Raw genomic sequence first — 18,966 nt, forward strand, 5'->3', positions numbered from 1 at the left:
ATACTATGAGTGTCCAAGATTTTTTGTTAGGACGTTTTGTTATTAAAAGTTTGAACTATTTTTTCTCATTATTTTAAACCATTTAATTTAATATGATATGGTTTTTTAAAACACAGGTTTTAGTTGTTAAATTAAATTATTACATAAGCTTTTTCAAATATTAGACCAACTAATAATCATCCCAATAAATACATTTATTTTGAATTTTTTTACAAATTCTCTTTTTCTTTTCTGCAAAGGATGCCCAAAATTAGGGTGATATATATGTGGTGCAAATGAAATATCACATATTAAGGTGGGGTAGGGATCCGACATTGTATCGTGCTTCAATAGAAACCGGTGGGACCTTTGACTGTTAGTGTATTACTTGTGCTATACTCTGTAGTATGTTAGGCAATGCTCTTAGTACCTAGATTATGACTGTTGACTGCATTATTTCCATCCATCCAATACCATGGTATTTGCAGGTCAACAGCAATAATTGAGGCTTGTTCATACTTCAATATATTGGCCTTCTTCACAATTCCAACCAGTTGTACACATACGCACTTTACAAAGCAGCAAAAACAGCAAGCATTAGCACAGGCGCATATAGTAGAAGAGGTATGTTTTTGTTGAAAGTTTTTCTCTTTGTTTATGAATAATTTTTCTTAGTTGTTTTTTGTTTTCAATCTATCGATCCTTGACGAAATTATCTGAAAAAAAATGTTTTGCTTTGTTACTTGTTGTGGATTGTTCGTGTATGCTCCACATATAAAATCAAGTGAATGTTTAAATGAATGACAGTGCCTCCTCATTTCCCTGTTTTGATTATTGAACAATGTTTTGGAGGAATGGTTTTCTTAGGACAGATGCTTCCACGTAGAGATCAGTTCTAGCCCTAATAAATCCCCTAACTGTATCACTGTAGGACTCTGTTTACAACTAATAAATCCCTAATTAAAAGGCACGGTATTTTGTTCCTCATCTCTCACAATTTTACACGATGATGAAGATGTTGAAATTAACAATCTATTCCCCAATCATTTTAAAGAAAACCAAGGTTAAGTTGACAAGGGAAGACAAACAGCAAAATTAACTATGAATTTACATACACATTATTTACTAACTACCAATTCTTTTCTAGCCAAACGTGTCATGTGTCCTAAATCCTGAAGGAAACTTTTTATAACACTAATTATCTATGGATTGTATATGATAATTGAAAAAAGATAGCTAAGCAAGTTAATAAGTAATAAGTTTTAACAATTTCATTGCGTTTTTTATCTGTTACAGGTCTCTGTAAAAGCTAGAATATTGAAAGATGGAGCTTGTATCTGCAATCATTAGTCCTATTGTTGAATCTTTAATTGCTCCTGTCAAGAAACAACTGGGATATCTCTTTTCATCCACGAAACATGTTAGGAACATGAATACTAAAATAAAGCTACTGGATGATACAAGCCGTGATGTCAAAAAACACATGGAAACAAACAATAGAAGTAATCTGGAGATACCTACTCATGTAACGGGGTGGTTGGAAGAAGTTGAAAAGACTAAAGAAAAAGCTCAAAGCATTCCAAGTATTGGGAGCGGATGTTGTAACTTGAAAATGAGGTATCGAGTTGGAAAGAAGGCATTCAAGACTACGGAGGAGATGGAAAGTCTTATTGATGAAAATAGTAAGATTATTTGGACAAATGCTCAAAAACCTCTTGGGAAAGTGAACTCAAAAATCGCATCCGGTTCTGCACCATCAGATGGTGAATCCCAAAATCACTTCAAATCCAGAGAGAAGTCTTTTAAGGATGCCTTTAAGTCCCTTCAACAAGACGACACGAACAAAGTGATAGCCTTATGTGGAATGGGTGGTGTGGGGAAAACCACTATGATGGAAGAACTGAAGAAGACTGCAGAAGATAAGAAAATTTTTGACTGGATTGTGAAGGTGGTCATTGGGCAAAAGACTAACATGCTTTCTATTCAGCAAGATGTAGCAGAATACATGGGCGCATCTCTAACTGAAACGAGTGTAGCAGCAAGGGCAGATCGTCTTCGTATAACATTTGGGAACCTTCCAGAAGGTAAAAGAAAGGTTTTAGTGATATTGGATGATGTATGGGAGACGATTGACCTCAAAGATATTGGACTGAGTCCTTTGCCCAACAGCTTCAAGTTGTTGTTGACATCGCGGAATGAAAGTATTTGCAAACAAATTGCAGTAGAAGCTAATTCGGAGTCGACACTAGTTCGAGTGGATGTGATGGAGGAGCCTGAAGCACAAAATTTCTTTTGGCAAATCACAGGAGTTTCAAAACAACATGATATGGAGCTCAATCAAATAGGAAGTGAAATTGTGAGAAGATGTGGTTTTTTGCCCCTTGCCATTAAACTCATCGCCAAAACCCTTCAATTTCAAGAAGTTTTTGTATGGAGAGATACTTTTCAACGGTTGAAGAAGAAGAATCTTGATGAGAATGTGAAAGAAGTTATTAAGATAAGCTATAATTATATAAAAACAGAGGAGGAAAAGGTGATTTTTCTTCTGTGTGGCTTGTTTCCTGATGACTTTAATATTCCAATCGAGGAACTCACAAGATATGCATGGGGCCTACAGTTATTAAGTGAAGTATCCACTTTGGGAGAGGCTAGAGACAGGACAAAAACGTGTGTACAGAATCTTAGAAATGCAAATTTGTTGATGGATAGCGATTACATTGGGTGTGTCAAAATGCATGATCTTGTGCTTGCTTTTGTCATAAAAAGAGTTTCTAAAGGTCATCATCCATGGATAATCAACCATGGTGATATTTCAAAGTGGAGTAGAGCTGAAGTGAAAGAGTCTTGCAACAGAATCTCTATTACTTGCACAGGTATGTCTGAGTTTCCTGGTGACTCTAAGTACCCAAACCTATCACTTTTGAGACTTATGGATGGAGATAAGTCACTTAAGTTTCCTGAAGGTTTTTATGAAAAAATGGAAAATCTTGTAGTTGTAGCATATGAAAAAATGCAGTATCCGTTGCTTCCCAGATCACTTGAATGCTCCACCAAACTACGAACACTCATTCTCCATAAATGCTTATTGATGTTTGATTTCTCTGTTATTGGAGAACTCTCGAATCTGGAAGTGCTCAGTTTTGCTCATTGTGGCATCAGAAAGTTACCATCCACAATCGGAAAGTTGAAGAAGCTAAAGCTACTGGATTTGACGGGCTGTGTCAATCTTTGTATTGATGATGGTGTTTTGAAAGATTTGGTCAATCTTGAAGAGCTTTATATGAGAGTAGCTGATGAAAAGGCAATTAGGTTCACAAACAGCAATTGTGCTGAATTAGCAGAACTTTCAAAGCACCTTTCTGCACTAGAAATCGAGTTCTTTGGGAACAGTGGTAAGCCCGAGAATGTGTTGTTTACGAAACTTGAAAGGTTCAGGATCTCCATGGGACGTAGTTTAGGATACAATCACTCATTTGAAAACACGTTGAAGTTGGTCACTAACAAAGATGAGCTATTGGAATCTAGATTGAATGAGTTGTTTGTGAAAACAGAGGTGCTTTATCTAGAAGTGGATGGTATGAATGATTTTCATCAACAGTTGTTTAATAATCTAAGAGTCCTTGATGTCTTCAAGTGTGCAAACTTGAGATTCCTCTTCACAGTCCCTATTGCAAATGGTTTGATGAACCTTGAACGCCTCACAGTTTCACAGTGCCCTGTTCTGGAAGTACTTGCACGTAGTGAGAATAGTGGAGATGGGGTAATCAAGTTTCAGGGGCTAAAGTTTCTAAGATTGGATAGGCTACCAAAGTTGATAGGTCTTTGCAACACTGCTAATGTAATTGAGCTACCACAGCTGGTGGAGTTGGAACTTGATGGCCTTCCTAATTTCAGTAGCATTTATCCTGAGAAAACATCTGCAACATCTTCTATGTCCAGTAATGGCTCTGCAATTCAACCATTATTTAACAAACAGGTACCTCTATATTAGGATTTATGTTGACAGTTTCATAGATTGACTTGTAATCAACAAGTCTTAATTGTTGTGCAGGTGCTGATTCCTAAGTTGGAGAAATTGAGGATTTGGAGGATGGATAAGCTGAAAGAGATATGGCCTTATCAAGTTATAAGTAGCAAAGACGTTGATGCCTGTGTGTTGAGACAGATCCAAGTGGATAAATGTGATAATCTTGTGAATCTGTTTCCAACCAATCCCATGTCTTTGCTGGGTCGTTTGGAAGAGCTTCATGTTTCTAATTGTGGAAGCATTGAATTGTTATTTAACATCGACATGAGTTGTGTTGGTGAGTTTGAAGAGTACAGTAGCAACTTGAGACGGATTTATGTATATGGTTTGGGGAAGCTAAGAGAGTTGTGGAGGATGAAAGGTGAAAGTAGCTCTGATATCCTCATCCGTACCTTTCAAGCTGTTGAAAGCATAAGAATAGAAGAGTGTGAGAGGTTTGTAAACGTATTCACGCCGACCGTCACCAATTCTGATGTGAGAACACTTATGAATGTGAGTATAGATGGTACGAGACCTTGGGAAGAAACCGGGAGTAACATTGAATTGGTTCAAAAAAGAAAGGAGGTATGTGATGTCATTGAGCTTTCAATTTCTATTTTGATGTTTACAACTTATGTATATGTGTCTCTATACATACATACACGTATATAACATATCACACTATAACAAATCAATCAATTCTATGCAATTCTTTGGATGTGTTCTGCTACATTCTCACTCTTGAATTTCAATCACACAAGGATGGAAAAGAGAAATACAAGAAATTATAGATCTCACACAGGAAATTGATGATCCAATGATCAATTTTACATACATGTGATAGAAATCTGGCAGTTTGAGAAGCCAGGATCTCCCAAAGAGAGTAATCTCTAAAATAACTGATAAGATGGTCTCTCCTAACTGATCTCTTACAATATAAAGGCATAACTGAAATAGTTAATTTAATTATTTACCCTTGCTGCCCACAATTGCTTACTCATGGTTTAAATCATTTCTTGCCTCTTTGTGAATAAGTAAGAATTGGTTTATTTCCCTTCTTGCCCCTCCTTGAATATGTGAACATGAGTGGTGGTCTAGCATGTTCACACTTTAAAGTGCAATAAGATTATTAACCTGCGTGAAGATATGTATCCTGTCAAATTATTTATAAATCTTTACACTTCAACTTGTGATAAAAACAAAGTTAAAACTCGGAATTTAAAAACATGGACAAATTATCTATATCACTACTACGCTTTTAAGAACAGAAAAGTAGGCTATATTTTCTGCATTGCTAAGTGTGGATCTGTTTCAACCTTCATATTATTATTAACATATTTTTAATCAAGTTAATGGGGACCAAAATTCGTAAACAATTTAATGGACCTAAACCCAAAAAAAAACAGATAAACACAGGGACCAATTTAGTAATTTAGTGTGAAAAATATCATTGTGTAAGTGTGTGTATTTTACATATTTATTTCTAATTATATTTGTTGTTGAGATATCTGCAGATTAATGAGATCATTTCAGAGGTGGATGGTAATATTCCTGACGTTGAATCCTCAATTCATCCCAAACCTTTTCACGTTAATCACCTTCAAACACTTGATGTAAGGGGCTGTAAGGATGTTGAAGTGGTGTTTGAGATAGAGAGTTCCAGTAGCAGCAACACAGATTTCACAACAACTCTGCATAATCATCAACCACTACTACTACTTCCCAACCTCAAGGAATTGATGTTATTTGATATGATGAGGATGAGTGATGTGTGGAAGTGCAATTGGAAGAAACTTGTAATTCCTCAAAACCCATCACAATCCTACTCATTCCACAACCTCACCGACATATCCATGGGTTACTGCAAAAGCATAAAGTACTTATTTTCACCTGTCATGGGCAAACTTCTTCCCAACTTAAAGGATGTCGCTATATGGTTTTGTGATGGTATTGAAGAAGTTGTTTCAAATAGAGATATTAATGATGAAAATGAAGAAATAATATCTTCTACTCACACAAACACCATCTCCTCCTTCCATCTTCTTGATCTTCTCAAGCTTTATTCTCTGCCAAGCCTAAAGAGCATCGATGGCGGTACTACGATCACAACTACTTCCATCCATGATCAGTTCAAGGTATCATTTCTCTTAACTAGTGGATCCTTTACACATTCAGTTATTTGTTTTATTTATTTATTTATTTTTAATATTTTCTTCTCCATTAGCTGCTTTATATAACTCAATAAGCTAATTCTTCTGAAGCTGGAAAGACAAAACAATATGAAACTTTATGTAGCTGTATCTAATGTGCCAACTGAAAATATATAAATACAATATGAGACAATAGGCTCCTGTTTACAATTTCTTTTGTACCAGAAAAGTGTGCTAGTCAAAATATTAACTTTAAGACATTGAACTATCATAGAGTCAAATGTCAATGTTGTCAATTTTGGAAATATCTCTAGATCTTAATTTATCAAGTATAATTAGCCAACTTTTTACTGAAAAGGACTCCCTTGAAAAAAATCTTTGTTCTAAAAATGCTTTCGATCTATTTAGCATATTAGAATTAAGATAGATTTTATAAAAATACAATTAATGAAAATTTATAGATGTATAATAAATTAACATGAAGAAGATGATGCATGTATAATAATTTAACCGTTCATGTTAGTAAAATTATTTAAAACATGAAGATGGCATGTAATCAATGCAGGTACGGAAATATAAGCATATTGATTGCAAACTCATTTCCTAATAATAAATAAATTTAGAAGTACAATTATGTTTTCATTTTCTCACATTGAGGGGGTAATGGGTTATCTAGTCCAATGATATTTGTTTTTTCTTCATAAATCATGGCACTATACTAATTTTGAATGGGGCCATATACAGAAAACCATTATATTTTAGTCATTTTTTTCTGTTCAACATATTTTCCTTTATTTTCTTATTATAGCATCATACTTTCATTTCTTCCAGTTATAGCATCATACTTTGAAAAATATACCCAATTACACATGGCTACAATGGCTTGATAAGAAAAGTTGAAAGTAGAATGCTATAAATGGGTGGATTTTGAAAGTACCTATATGCTGGTCTTGGGTCATTTATTAAAGGCTAAAATGCTAGAAATAGCAATTTACTTTCATCGATTTGCTTATCAGAGCATCATACTTTCTCTTTTTCCTATTAAAGCATTGTAGTTTAAGAAACCCACCCAATTATAGCAGTGTCATCTAAATACAATGGATTTCTGTTGCTGTAATAGAAAGAATGAAAGTAGGACACGTGGATATATATATATATATATATATATATATATATATATATATATGTTGATTAATTGCTAATAAAAGTACTTCAAAGTCTGTTCATTTTCAAGTTTTAATTTGAATAAATGCTAATTAGTTGTGTTAATTAGCACCCTGGCAGTTTTGTTTTTTCTTGTTTCTATTTCCTTTTTTTTCCAGCTGTTCATAATCTCCTATAAGCCTATATAAGGCCACTTTTATGATTGATTTAGTATACCTTTTCTTTCATCCACCATCTACTTGTTCTCTCTTGCCAACAATATAAAGCATAGCATACCCCACGATCTGATTTCTCTTAATTCATTTTTTCACCATAAAATCCATCATGAACTTTGTCTTTTAAACCATTTGAATCCTTCAAAAATAGGCCCAGATTTTGTGGCCTAGGTGGTCTTCTATAATAAACGAATAATTGGAAATGCGTTGCTATTTCTTGCATTTAGCCCTTCTTCAATACAGACAAGTAAAGTTCATAGTTACAAAATTTTGCATATTTTATGGTTTATATTATGCTTTTATGTGTTTATACACGTGTTCCTGCAGACATGTGTGAAATATATATGTTGATTAATTACTAATCAAAGTACTTCAAAGTCTCTTCAGTTTCGAGTTTTAATTTGAATAAATGCTAATTAGTTGTGTTAATTAGCACCTTGGCAGTTTTGTTTTTTCTTGTTTCTATTTCCTTTTTTCTAGCTGTTCATAATCTCATATAAGCCGGTATAAGGTCACTTTTATGATTGATTTAGTGTACCTTTTCTTTCATCCACCATCTACTTGTTCTCTCTTGCCAACAATATAAAGCATAGCATACAACTGATTTCTTGTTTTTAGTTATTTGGTTATATATAACAAGGGTATTTTGGTCATTTGACAAACCTTCTTCCTTAATGGAGTGTCCAAACACCATGATCTGATTTCTCTTAATTCATTTTTTCACCATAAAATCCAACATGAACTTTGTCTTGTAAACCATTTGAATCTTTCACATGTAGGCCCAGATTTTTTGGCCTAGGTGGTCTTCTATCCTTATGCTGATTCTGTGTCTTTCAGAAGTATGCTTCTTATGATCCTTCCACTCTCTTCATGTCGTTGATTCTGTCTGTCACCACCAGAACCTCATAAAAGTTTCTGCTGAGGTGTCACACCAGTGGTGACCTGGAATTTGTGAAAAGTCTAATGCCATTTATTTTCTCTTCATAAATCATGGCACTCTACTTCATCTTGCCTTATGAAATCCACCCAAGTTTGGAGAAATATTCTATGCTGACCACTTTGACCTACTATAGCAGGTTAAAGTGGTCACAATAGAAAATTTTGTCAAAGTTGAGTGGCTTTAGTGAAATTAAGTGGACTAAACTTTGACAACCTTTTCAATTATGACCCACTTTAACCTGCTATAGTAGGTCAAATTTGTCGATATAGAAAGAAATTTCAAACTTGGGTAGGTTTGATGAGATAAAACTGAAATGGAATTGTTAAACTGCAAAAAAAATGGCCGAGATATTGTGATTTTTCTGTATATTGCCCTTTTGTAGTTCAACTTACATTGTCGACGTTACTGAACTACCTTAGTTTTGGGAAGCACTTGTGCATGTACATAGCAAACAGCTAAGCTTTGTTAATTCAATCAGCTCCATTGATTTTTCATGTGTTGTTGTAGTGTTCTCAAGTCGGTGTTGCTTCTTGGTTCTTATGCCAATACTCCAAAAAGATTGAGATAAGAAATTGCCCTGCCCTATCAAGAGTGTTTCCATCCAATGTAGTGGGACAACTGCATAAGCTTGAAGAGCTGATAATAGTAGAATGTAAGTCAATGGTGGAGATATTTGAAAGTAAAGAAATAAACAAAGATAGTGTTGATAGTACTACGAATGTTGGTGATGGAAGTGATGATACTTGTACTGCAATCACCATCCCAAGGTCGGCAAATATGACTCTGCTTCAATTGCCCAACCTAACAATATTGTATATACATAACTGTGAAGTTTTGGAATATATTTTCACAAGTTCCACACTTGAAAGCCTCAAGCAACTCAAAGAATTGACAGTAGAAGAATGCAAGGCAGTGAAAGTGATTGTGAAGGAAGACGCAGAGCACAGAGAAATATCTAAATCTATAATAGTCTTCCCTCGTCTCAAGTCCCTTGCACTTGCAGATTTACCAGATCTCAAGGGTTTCTTCTTGGGGAAGAATGAGTTCAGGTGGAAAGCATTGGAAAAGGTTAAGATTTATGGGTGCCCACAAATGATGAATTTCACATCTGGTCACTCCAAGGCTCCGAAGCTCAACTACATACATACAGGATTAGGCAAGCATAGTCTTGATCAATATGGCCTCAACTTCCATTTGACCAATGCTACACATGAGGTATGTTGTTACTTCACTTCATCATTTAACCAGGTGATCAGGATGTCGTTTTATGATGTTCAACATATTATTTGCTTACAAAAATTAGGTGGCAGGTTCATATTTGTATTCCAGAAGGAAACATAAAACAAAACCAAATGAAAATACATATATAACCACTTCCCTTTTTTATATCCATAAAAAGTTATGAAAATATGCAATCTTATTTTTTATTATAAATTAATATTTCATTCCTAAGATATTATGTTATCTCTTATGTTATGAAAGATGTTATATTCACTAATTCATAAGTTAGCAATTTAATATCTAAATCAAGTTAGATGAACTAAAGACAATTAAAGGCCCAATTGACGCATTCACTGTGGGTGGTTTTTTCCATGTCCAACATTTCTGAACATATACAATACTAGTTTTGATCAATATGGCCACAACTTCCGTTTGACCAATGCTACACATGAGGTATGTTGTTACCTTACTTCATCATTTAACCAGGTGATCAGGATGTCGTTTTATGATGTTCAACATATTATTTGCTTACAAAAATTAGGTGGCAGGTTCATATTTGTATTCCAGAAGGAAACATAAAACAAAACCAAATGAAAATACAAATATAACCACTTCCCTTTTTTATATCCATGAAAAGCTCTGAAAATATGCAATCTTATTTTTTATTATAAATTAATATTTCATTCATAAGATATTAAGTTGTCTCTTATGTTACGAAAGATGTTATATTCACTCATTCATAAGTTAAGCCACGTATTTTTTAAGTCAAGCTGTTAGATGAATTAATATATCATTTATATTGTTTTTATCCAATTTAATCCCATCATCTAACATATTTTATAAATATTGTGATGTTAGTTGTTACTTAATCAAGTTGTTCTTTTCTTTCTCATCTTTTACAAGCGAAACATTTATGAAGCGTTTATTACCTAAAATTGATGAAAATAGTATAGCTGAGATGATTGTAAAAGTATAAATATATTATCCATATATCATTTGTTGTATTTGACAATGCAATAAAAAATACGATAACATAATTATCTTTTTTCCTTAAAAAATTGGATGTAAATATTCAGTACATGAAAAATTACCCTTTTTGAAGTAGCCAAACACTTAACTTTTACTTTTTATTTTATCCCCACTCCCCCCCCCCCCCCCACACACACACACACACACAAACTATAATTTTTACTTTTAATCGATAACAATCTAAATTATTTGAACAAATGCAATATATAAATCAGAAATTTTCTTCACAGTGCTCATCTTCACAAAAAATAATGTAAGCAGTGTCATAAACTAGGTTGTTGATTGGAAATACATGTTGGCTCATTGAAGAATAACAGAACTTGCAATCCTTTAATATGTTTGTAATATTAAAGGTATTTTTCTTTAATAATTGTCGTGTTTGTGATGATCTATCTATGTTTGATTTTTCTTAGCAGACTCAACACCCTATGTGCTCTACTCCAGATTTGATAAAGCTAGTTCAGTTCCCGTGGTCTTTTTCAAATTTAGTTGAAGTAGATGCACATGGGTATGGTGACAAATTGTTGAAAAGCCACATAATTTTTCCATGCAAGGAGTTGCTTAATTTGAAGAATCTTGAAAAGCTTTCTATTACCAATGCCTATCAGTCTGTAACAGAGGAGGTATTTGAAGTAGCAGAAGGGACAAATGAAGATGTGGATATTGAAACACAATCTGTTGTAGTATTTGAGAAGCTGAAAGAGGTGACTTTGGGTGGAATAAATAATCTGAAGCATATGTGGAAGAGCAATCGGTGGATAGTGTTGAACTTTCCAAACCTTACAAAGGTCTCAATTATTTACTGTCCACTTCTTGGGCACGTTTTCACTAGTTGCATGGTTGGCAGTCTATTGCAGCTCCAAGAGCTACAAATAAGTAACTGCAAGAATATGGATGTGATTGTGAAGCAAGTTGAAGATTCTGAAACCAGACCGACTACTGAGGTTGTGTTCCCTTGTCTGAAATCCATAACACTTCACAACGTTCCAAATCTCATGGGATTTTGCCTGGGGAAGGAGGCTTTTGAATGGCCATCATTAGATACTTTGGAAATCAAATATTGTCCAAAAATAACAGTTTTCACAAATGGGCAATCAACTACTCCAAAGCTAAAATTAATAGATACAACTTTTGGATTGTGTCATGTAACAGAAGACCCTAACTCTTTTATAAAGACCTATCAACAAGAGGTATGTGGTGTCTCCTTTGGTTATTATTAACAGATTAATGTTTTCTCCAACAAAAACTTTACATTACTCTCCAATTTACCACTTTCTTGTAATCTCCTACAGGGATGGCAGTTCTAGAGGAACATTTGAATTCACACGTGCAGTTTGGCTCATTTTGAATGAGTTCAGTTGCCCAACCTAACGATATTGAAAATATGACTCTGCTTCAATTGCCCAACCTAACGATATTGAAAATAGAAAGATGTGAAGTTTTGGAATATATATTCACAAGTTCCACACTTGAAAGCCTCAAGCAACTCAAAGAACTGACTGTAAAACAATGCAAGGCAATGAAAGTGATTGTGAAGGAAGAGGGAGAGCACACAGAAACATCTAAATCTATAATAGTCTTCCCTCGTCTCAAGTCCCTTACACTTGTAGATTTACCAGATCTCAAGGGTTTCTTCTTGGGGAAGAATGAGTTCAGGTGGAAAGCATTGGAAAAGGTTGAGATGGATGGCTGCCCACAAATGATGATTTTCACATCTGGTCACTCCATGACTCCGAAGCTCAACTACATACATACAGGATTAGGCAAGCATAGTCTTGATCAATATGGCCTCAACTTCCATTTGACCAATGCTACACATGAGGTATGTTGTTACTTCACTTCATCATTTAACCAGGTGATCAGGATGTCGTTTTATGATGTTCAACATACTATTTGCTTACAAATTTAGATGGTTCATATGCAAAACATAGTATTTGCTTACACTATGGAGGGTTTTTCCAGGTTGGTTCATATGTGTATTCCGGAAGAAACACAAAACAAAACCAAATGAAGATACATATACAACCACTTCCCATCTTTTGTATCTATAAAAAGTTACGAAAATATGCAATTTTTTTTATTATAAGTTAATATTTCATTCCTAAGATATTAAGTGGTCTCTTATGTTATAAAAGATGTTATAAAAGATGTTATATTCACTAATTCATAAGTTAGCAATTTAATATTTTAATCAAGTTAGATGAAGTAAAGACAAAAGGCCCAATTGACGCATTCATTGAGGGTGGTTTTTTCCATGTCTAAAGATTTTTGAACATATACTATACTAGTTTCCGTTTGATCAGAATCAGATCAACAACCCCTTCTTCTTTACACTGTCCCTATTGTAACCACAAAAATCAACAAATACAGGGACCAAATTTGCAGTTTTCGCTAAAACGTATTTTAATTTGACAAAAAAATTGATCGCTTTGTAGAAAAACAAACAATCTAACTAGTGGCTCTGAGTTTGGGCAAGTATTCAATTAAAGGAATAACAAAATAAGCACCTAAGAAAAAGGGCTTCTAAATTCATATAATAGTTACGTTCCTTAAAAACACAAGACTTAGGAATTTATATCAAATCTATGAACATAAAAAATTATTTTCGTGTGTATTACAAATGATACTTGGCAAGTTCATTCTTATTCAAATCATTTGTAAATTTCATAGAATGTGATCGTTTGGTACTTGTCATAAATCATTAATTAGGAACTTAGAACTAACATCTGCATTCGGTTAAGAAAAGAAAACACAAAATAGATGGAAATTAAAGCATTGCCTTATTTTACAAATTTTCACTCATATCTATTAACAAATAGATTTTTGTATGGAAGTATATTTTGTAATTAAATCATTTATATCGTTTAATCCAATTTAATTCAATTATCTAACATATTTTATAAATATTGTGATGTTAGTTGTTACTTAATCAAGTTCTTCTTTTCTCTCTCATCTTTTACAAGCTAAACATTTTTTTTAGCTTTTATTTCCTAAAATTGACGAAAATAGTATAACTAAGATGATTGTAAAAGTGTAAGTATATCATTTGTTGTATTTGACAATGCAATAAAAAATACAATAACATAATTATCATTTTTCCTAAAAAAATTGGATGTAAATATCCAGTACATGAAAAATTACCCTTTTTGAAGTAGCCAAAACACTTAACTTTTACTTTTTATTTTATCCCCCCCACCCACTCACCCACAAACTATAATTTTTACTTTTATCTAAAAAGACTCGACAATCATCGATAGCAATCTAAATTATTTGAGCAAATGCAATATATAATGCAGAAATTTTCTTCATGATGCTCATCTTCACAAAATATAATGTAAGCAGTGTCATAAACTAGGTTGTTGATTGAAAATACATGTTGGCTCATTGAAGAATAACAGAACTTGAAATCCTTTAATATGTTTGTAATATTAAAGGTATTTTTCTTTAATAATTGTCGTGTTTGTGATGATCTATCTATGTTTGATTTTTCTTAGCAGACTCAACTTCCTATGTGCTCTACTCCAGATATGATAATGCTAGTTCAGTTCCTGTGGTCTTTTTCAAATTTAGTTGAAGTAGATGCACAATGGAATGACAAATTGTTGAAAAGCAGCATAATTTTTCCATGCAAGGAGTTGCTAAATTTGAAGAATCTTGAAAAGCTTTCTATTACCGGGAACTATGATGAATCTAAAATAGAGGAGGTATTTGAAGTAGCAGAAGGGACAAATGAAGATGTGGATATTGAAACACAATCTGTTGTGGTATTTCAGAAGCTGAAAGAGGTGACTCTGGATGGACTACATGAACTAAAACATATGTGGAAGAGCAATCGGTGGATAGTGTTGAACTTTCCAAACCTTACAAAGGTCTCAATTGTAAGTTGTAAGCTTCTTGGACACGTTTTCAGTAGTTGCATGGTTGGTAGTCTATTGCAGCTCCAAGAGCTACAAATAAGTGAGTGCGAGAGTATGGATGTGATTGTGAAGCAAGTTGAAGATTCCGAAACCAGACTGACTACAGAGGTTGTGTTCCCTTGTCTAAAAACCATAACACTTCAAAAGCTTCCAAATCTCAAGGGATTTTGCCTGGGGAAGGAGGCTTTTGAATGGCCAATATTAGATGCTTTGGAAATCAAAAATTGTCCAAAAATAACAGTTTTCACAAATGGGCAATCAACTACTCCGGAGCTCAAGTTAATAGATACAACTTTTGGATTGTGTCATGCAACGGAAGACCCAAACTCTTTTATAAAGACCAAACAACAAGAGGTATGTGGTGTCTCCTTTGGTTATTATTAACAGATTAATATGTTTGATCGAACAAAACGTTTACTTTACTCTCGAATTTACAACTTGTTGTAATCTCCTACAGGGATGGGAGTTCTAGAGCAACATCAAATTCACACGTGCGGTTTGGTTCGTTTTGAAGTTAGCTATATAGCACAGGTAAGATTACATCGTACACTTATTTCCTTCTTCCTAATCATGTACATGTTTCTCCACCTTAGTTATCTGATCATTGAATTGACTTTTTGTCACAGTTGCTTGCTTACTACTCTTTCAATTCGGGTTATTGAACTTCTATTTTCAAGTAATCTTATCTATGATGTGTCCACTTCTTGTATTTAATTAAGCTGTGACCAACTTAGCAATAATTACACAAGTTTTTATTAATTGGTCTGTACATGTTCCACTATTTTAAATAGTAAATAAATTCAGTGGTTGAAGGTGCATAGAATGATAATCCATCATACATGAAACTTTCTTAGCTCACACCGGGTAAGAAAGAAAAAAAAGTATGAAGCTAATTTGCTATAACATAAAACTTCTCTTAATTCAACAGATCTGTGCTCTTAATTTTTATGAACACCCGGTGTTTGATAAAATTCTTCAATGAAAAAAGACCCATAAACTTTTGGCTCCTCTTTTAAGTCAAGTGTATTAATGTTTGTTTTGTATATGAGCACTTAAATCTTGAGGAAGCGAGTCCATTTCTCTCTTGTAAGTTGAGTGTGTCAGTGTCACCCATATAAAAGCTTTGTTTTTCAATCTCTGAAATAAAAAGAATAAAATTTGGTTACAAATATCTTATGTTCAGTGCAGGTTTCCATCGCCACCTTCAATGAATCTATCTCATGATGATTTTGAGTTAACAATTGTTCACTAAACCTAGATAAGTTACAATTATGCCCATGACTATGAGCCATCCATTGATTATTTTAAACCTATTTGAGAAACAGAACACTTATGCATATTATCTGATTTTTGATGCATCTGAGGTGTAACATTTTTTTATAATCAAATTTAGGTTGATATTGGAGTTGTCATTATTTATAATCACGCTCAGATTTTGAAAATGCCACTTATGTAGAAATTATTTGATGAAAAAAACATTATATTTTCATTCATTGTTTAATTTGTCACTTTGTGCATGTTTTTGTCGACATACTGTTGTACCATATGATGACATGAAATTTTTTATGTGGTGGCTGGTTTATAGTTGGATTAAAAGACGCTACCTGTCAAGTTGATTTTATGTGGTGGCGGGCTTAGTTAGAAATATTTGATGAAAAAACATTATATTTCCATTTCTACACAATCTTAAAACCTTTGGTCATTTATTTGAAGTTGCGTAATGATCAATGTTGCATACTTTATGTCATTTGCATAAATTTGTAATGAAAGTGAAACATTGTTGCAGAATTTGTCTAAAAGAAATAAAACATTGGTGCATAAACTGGTCCTAGAATGAAACATAGTTGAATAATGCATATTATGTATAAAAAACTATTTTGTTGCATAAATTGACTAACATGTGCAATCAATGTACGTGGCTTAAAGATGTTAAACCATATGGTTAAAAATGTAATTCACTCACTTTTCTTATAAGCATATGGTTCCTATTACAAATAGAATCCTAATAGCCAGATGAAAATAAAATCATATTCCTAACCATCAAAACAAGTAAACAACACTTCTCAAGAATACAGTTATACATGAAAGCAAAGTTGTATTGGAAAAGTTGTGGTGTAGAGTAAAGTCCAAATGTAACAGACATACCTGGTGAACTCCATCTATACATAAGATGAGAATTAATGATAATAGATAGTATAAACTATAAACTAATTACTAAGTAGCATAAGTAAAAAGTGTTTATACCTATATATACCCGTAACAGGTCCCAACTTATCAGCACTAAAAATCCAATTATGCATCCTGTAAACTCTGAAGAAAGAATTAAAAATCAGAAAATTGTTCAAAATGGCTTGAAAATACATCCCAAACTACATATTTCATCGAACACGGAGAGTGCATTCCTTTTTGGCCTTTCTACAACAAAGATGATGTCAAACGCAGTAGGAGAAAACCCTAAGATTCCCTATAAATCCTAACTAATTTAAGCCAACTATACAATCCCAAATGACCACCTTCCTCACAGAACCCAACTAGTGCCCTCAAATAGGGTAACACCAAATATGATACCAAATTTGAACTTCTCAAAGGAATTGCAAATATATACGAATATTGTTTACCTGTGACGGAATAATAACTCTGATAATCCTCTTTGAGAGTTTCAATGCCGATGGTTGAAGCCTTGAGACAGTGCTGAGGGCGAGGGTGGTGCCTGTGGTTACAGTGACGCAAGAAGAGGTCGGTGACTGTGGGAATTATGAAAGGTTCCACGATTGTGAATATTGATGGGCGTCATGAGAGGTGAGCGTCGTCGGGGAGTGTCAAAGGGTGAAGAGCATTTGGCGTTTTTTTCAACAAATGATTTGGTTCACTCTTTGAGGTTAAAATGGTTGTTTTGATGGATTAAAAAGGTAAAATAAGCGAAAGTGATTAATATAATACTTTTACGAAAAATAAATTAAAAAGGTAATGTTATTTTTAATTTGTCTATGTTTACTCTTTATTATTATTATTATTTACAAAATACATATGTTAACTTGTTAGTTTTGTGTAACACCCGTTTTTGGTTTGTGAGTTGTCTCTTGATCTTCTTTAAGTTGAGTTAGTTTGGGTTTTTGGATGGGTCGCGAAGCGGCTACTTATTGGTCAGGGCGTATGCCACGCCATTAAGTAGCGACACGACCTTATAGTTGTCAAGGCGCGCTAGGCATGGCTGGAAGGATAGGGCCAGGCAGTGTTGGAAAAGGAACGTCAGGCAGTGCTGGCAAGGGAGCGTCAGACAGGGCTGACTCATGTAAACATCTTTAGCGCGCCAGAGCTGTCTAGGCCATGTTAATCGACCTAATATCATCAAAATCGTTTTAGTACCTTGTCCAAGTATGTACTAAATCCGTTTAGTCTTTTCTTTATATCTCTCAAATTTCTTATCCCGAGAATATATGATGCCTCTCCTAGATTCTTCATAGCAAAACACTTTCCAAGCAAAGATTTCACTTCTTGCAAGGTTGGAATCTTGTTTCCTATAAGTAGTATGTCATCAACATACAATACTAGAAAGGTTACTATACTCCCACTAGATTTGACATATACGCATGACTCATTCTCACTTCTAGAGAAACCAAACTCTTTGACTTTCTCATGTAAGCAAAGATTTCAACTGCGAGATGCTTGTTTCAATCCATAGATGGATTGATACAAGCTTACACACTCTATTGGGAAACTTTGCATCAACAAAACCCTCTGGCTGACTCATGTAAACATCTTCAGCCAACTTCTCATTAAGGAAATTAGTTTTGACATCCATCTCACAAATTTCATAATCATGAAAGGCAGCTATGGCGAGCATTATCCTAATAGATTTTATCATGGCCACTGGTGGGAAGGTCTCATCATAGTCAATCCCTAGGGTTTGCATAAAGCCCTTCGCAACCGGCCGTGCCTTGAATGTGTTCACATTTCCATCCATGTCGGTCTTCTTCTTGAAGATCTATTTGCAACCAACTGTTTTTTCGACCAGGTTCTTAATCAACAAAATTCCAAACTTGGTTGTCATACATGGACTTGATCTCCATGTTCATTGCCTATTTCCACTTTAAAGCCTCAGGGTCTGTCATTGCTTGCTTGTAGTTAGTTGGCTCATCCAAGTTTACTAGTGTTTGATCACCGATAAACTTATCACCATCTGACGTTATATGAAAACCATAGAACATTGGTGGCACACCAACTCTAGTAGAACGATGAAGATTTAATGAATTGTCAACTGGCTAAACTGGAATTTCTTCCTCTGGTTGAGTGCTAGTATCTTCTAAGGTTCCTTCATTGGTTGACTCTTGAATCTCTTCAAGGT

General features: G+C 34.1%; 2 protein-coding genes across 6 annotated transcripts; both read left to right on the plus strand.

Moving 5' to 3' along the window:
- The first annotated feature begins 479 nt into the window (after nucleotides 1-479).
- On the plus strand, nucleotides 480-12,132 carry LOC145158842 (uncharacterized). 2 transcript variants are annotated; one of them, XM_079077695.1, is made up of 7 exons: nucleotides 480-603; nucleotides 1,276-3,955; nucleotides 4,031-4,570; nucleotides 5,500-6,120; nucleotides 8,962-9,669; nucleotides 11,118-11,894; nucleotides 11,997-12,132. In XM_079077695.1, the coding sequence occupies exons 2-7, from the start codon at nucleotides 1,304-1,306 to the stop codon at nucleotides 12,009-12,011; spliced, it is 5,313 nt and encodes a 1,770-aa protein (XP_078933821.1). In that variant the 5' UTR covers nucleotides 480-603; nucleotides 1,276-1,303; the 3' UTR covers nucleotides 12,012-12,132. The 2 variants fall into 2 exon arrangements, with proteins under 2 accessions (XP_078933821.1, XP_078933823.1); XM_079077697.1 differs by having other exon boundaries at nucleotides 11,121-11,894.
- Nucleotides 12,007-15,979, plus strand: LOC145158843 (uncharacterized). Of its 4 annotated transcripts, none has more exons than XM_079077700.1 (4): nucleotides 12,007-12,526; nucleotides 14,199-14,975; nucleotides 15,079-15,152; nucleotides 15,805-15,979. In XM_079077700.1, exons 1-3 carry the CDS (start codon nucleotides 12,053-12,055, stop codon nucleotides 15,091-15,093), a joined length of 1,266 nt encoding a protein of 421 aa, XP_078933826.1. In that variant the 5' UTR covers nucleotides 12,007-12,052; the 3' UTR covers nucleotides 15,094-15,152; nucleotides 15,805-15,979. The 4 variants fall into 4 exon arrangements, with proteins under 4 accessions (XP_078933826.1, XP_078933825.1, XP_078933824.1 ...); XM_079077699.1 differs by having other exon boundaries at nucleotides 15,810-15,979; XM_079077698.1 differs by lacking the exon at nucleotides 15,805-15,979 and adding an exon at nucleotides 15,248-15,444.
- The last annotated feature ends 2,987 nt before the right edge of the window (nucleotides 15,980-18,966 follow it).

The sequence above is a fragment of the Lactuca virosa genome, chromosome 2 (genome assembly GCF_052849685.1).
Source record: "Lactuca virosa cultivar CGN04683 chromosome 2, Lactuca_virosa_CGN04683_v6, whole genome shotgun sequence".
Classification (NCBI taxonomy): Eukaryota; Viridiplantae; Streptophyta; class Magnoliopsida; order Asterales; family Asteraceae; genus Lactuca; species Lactuca virosa.

Bases quoted from the DNA above. Each gene is read 5' to 3' on its own strand.
- LOC145158842 (XM_079077695.1), top strand. From the start codon at position 1,304: ATGGAGCTTGTATCTGCAATCATTAGTCCTATTGTTGAATCTTTAATT. The intron at 3,956-4,030 runs GTACCTCTATAT...ATTGTTGTGCAG, and splicing joins AACCATTATTTAACAAACAG to GTGCTGATTCCTAAGTTGGA. The intron at 4,571-5,499 runs GTATGTGATGTC...AGATATCTGCAG, and splicing joins TGGTTCAAAAAAGAAAGGAG to ATTAATGAGATCATTTCAGA.
- LOC145158843 (XM_079077700.1), top strand. From the start codon at position 12,053: ATGAGTTCAGTTGCCCAACCTAACGATATTGAAAATATGACTCTGCTT. The intron at 12,527-14,198 runs GTATGTTGTTAC...GATTTTTCTTAG, and splicing joins TGACCAATGCTACACATGAG to CAGACTCAACTTCCTATGTG.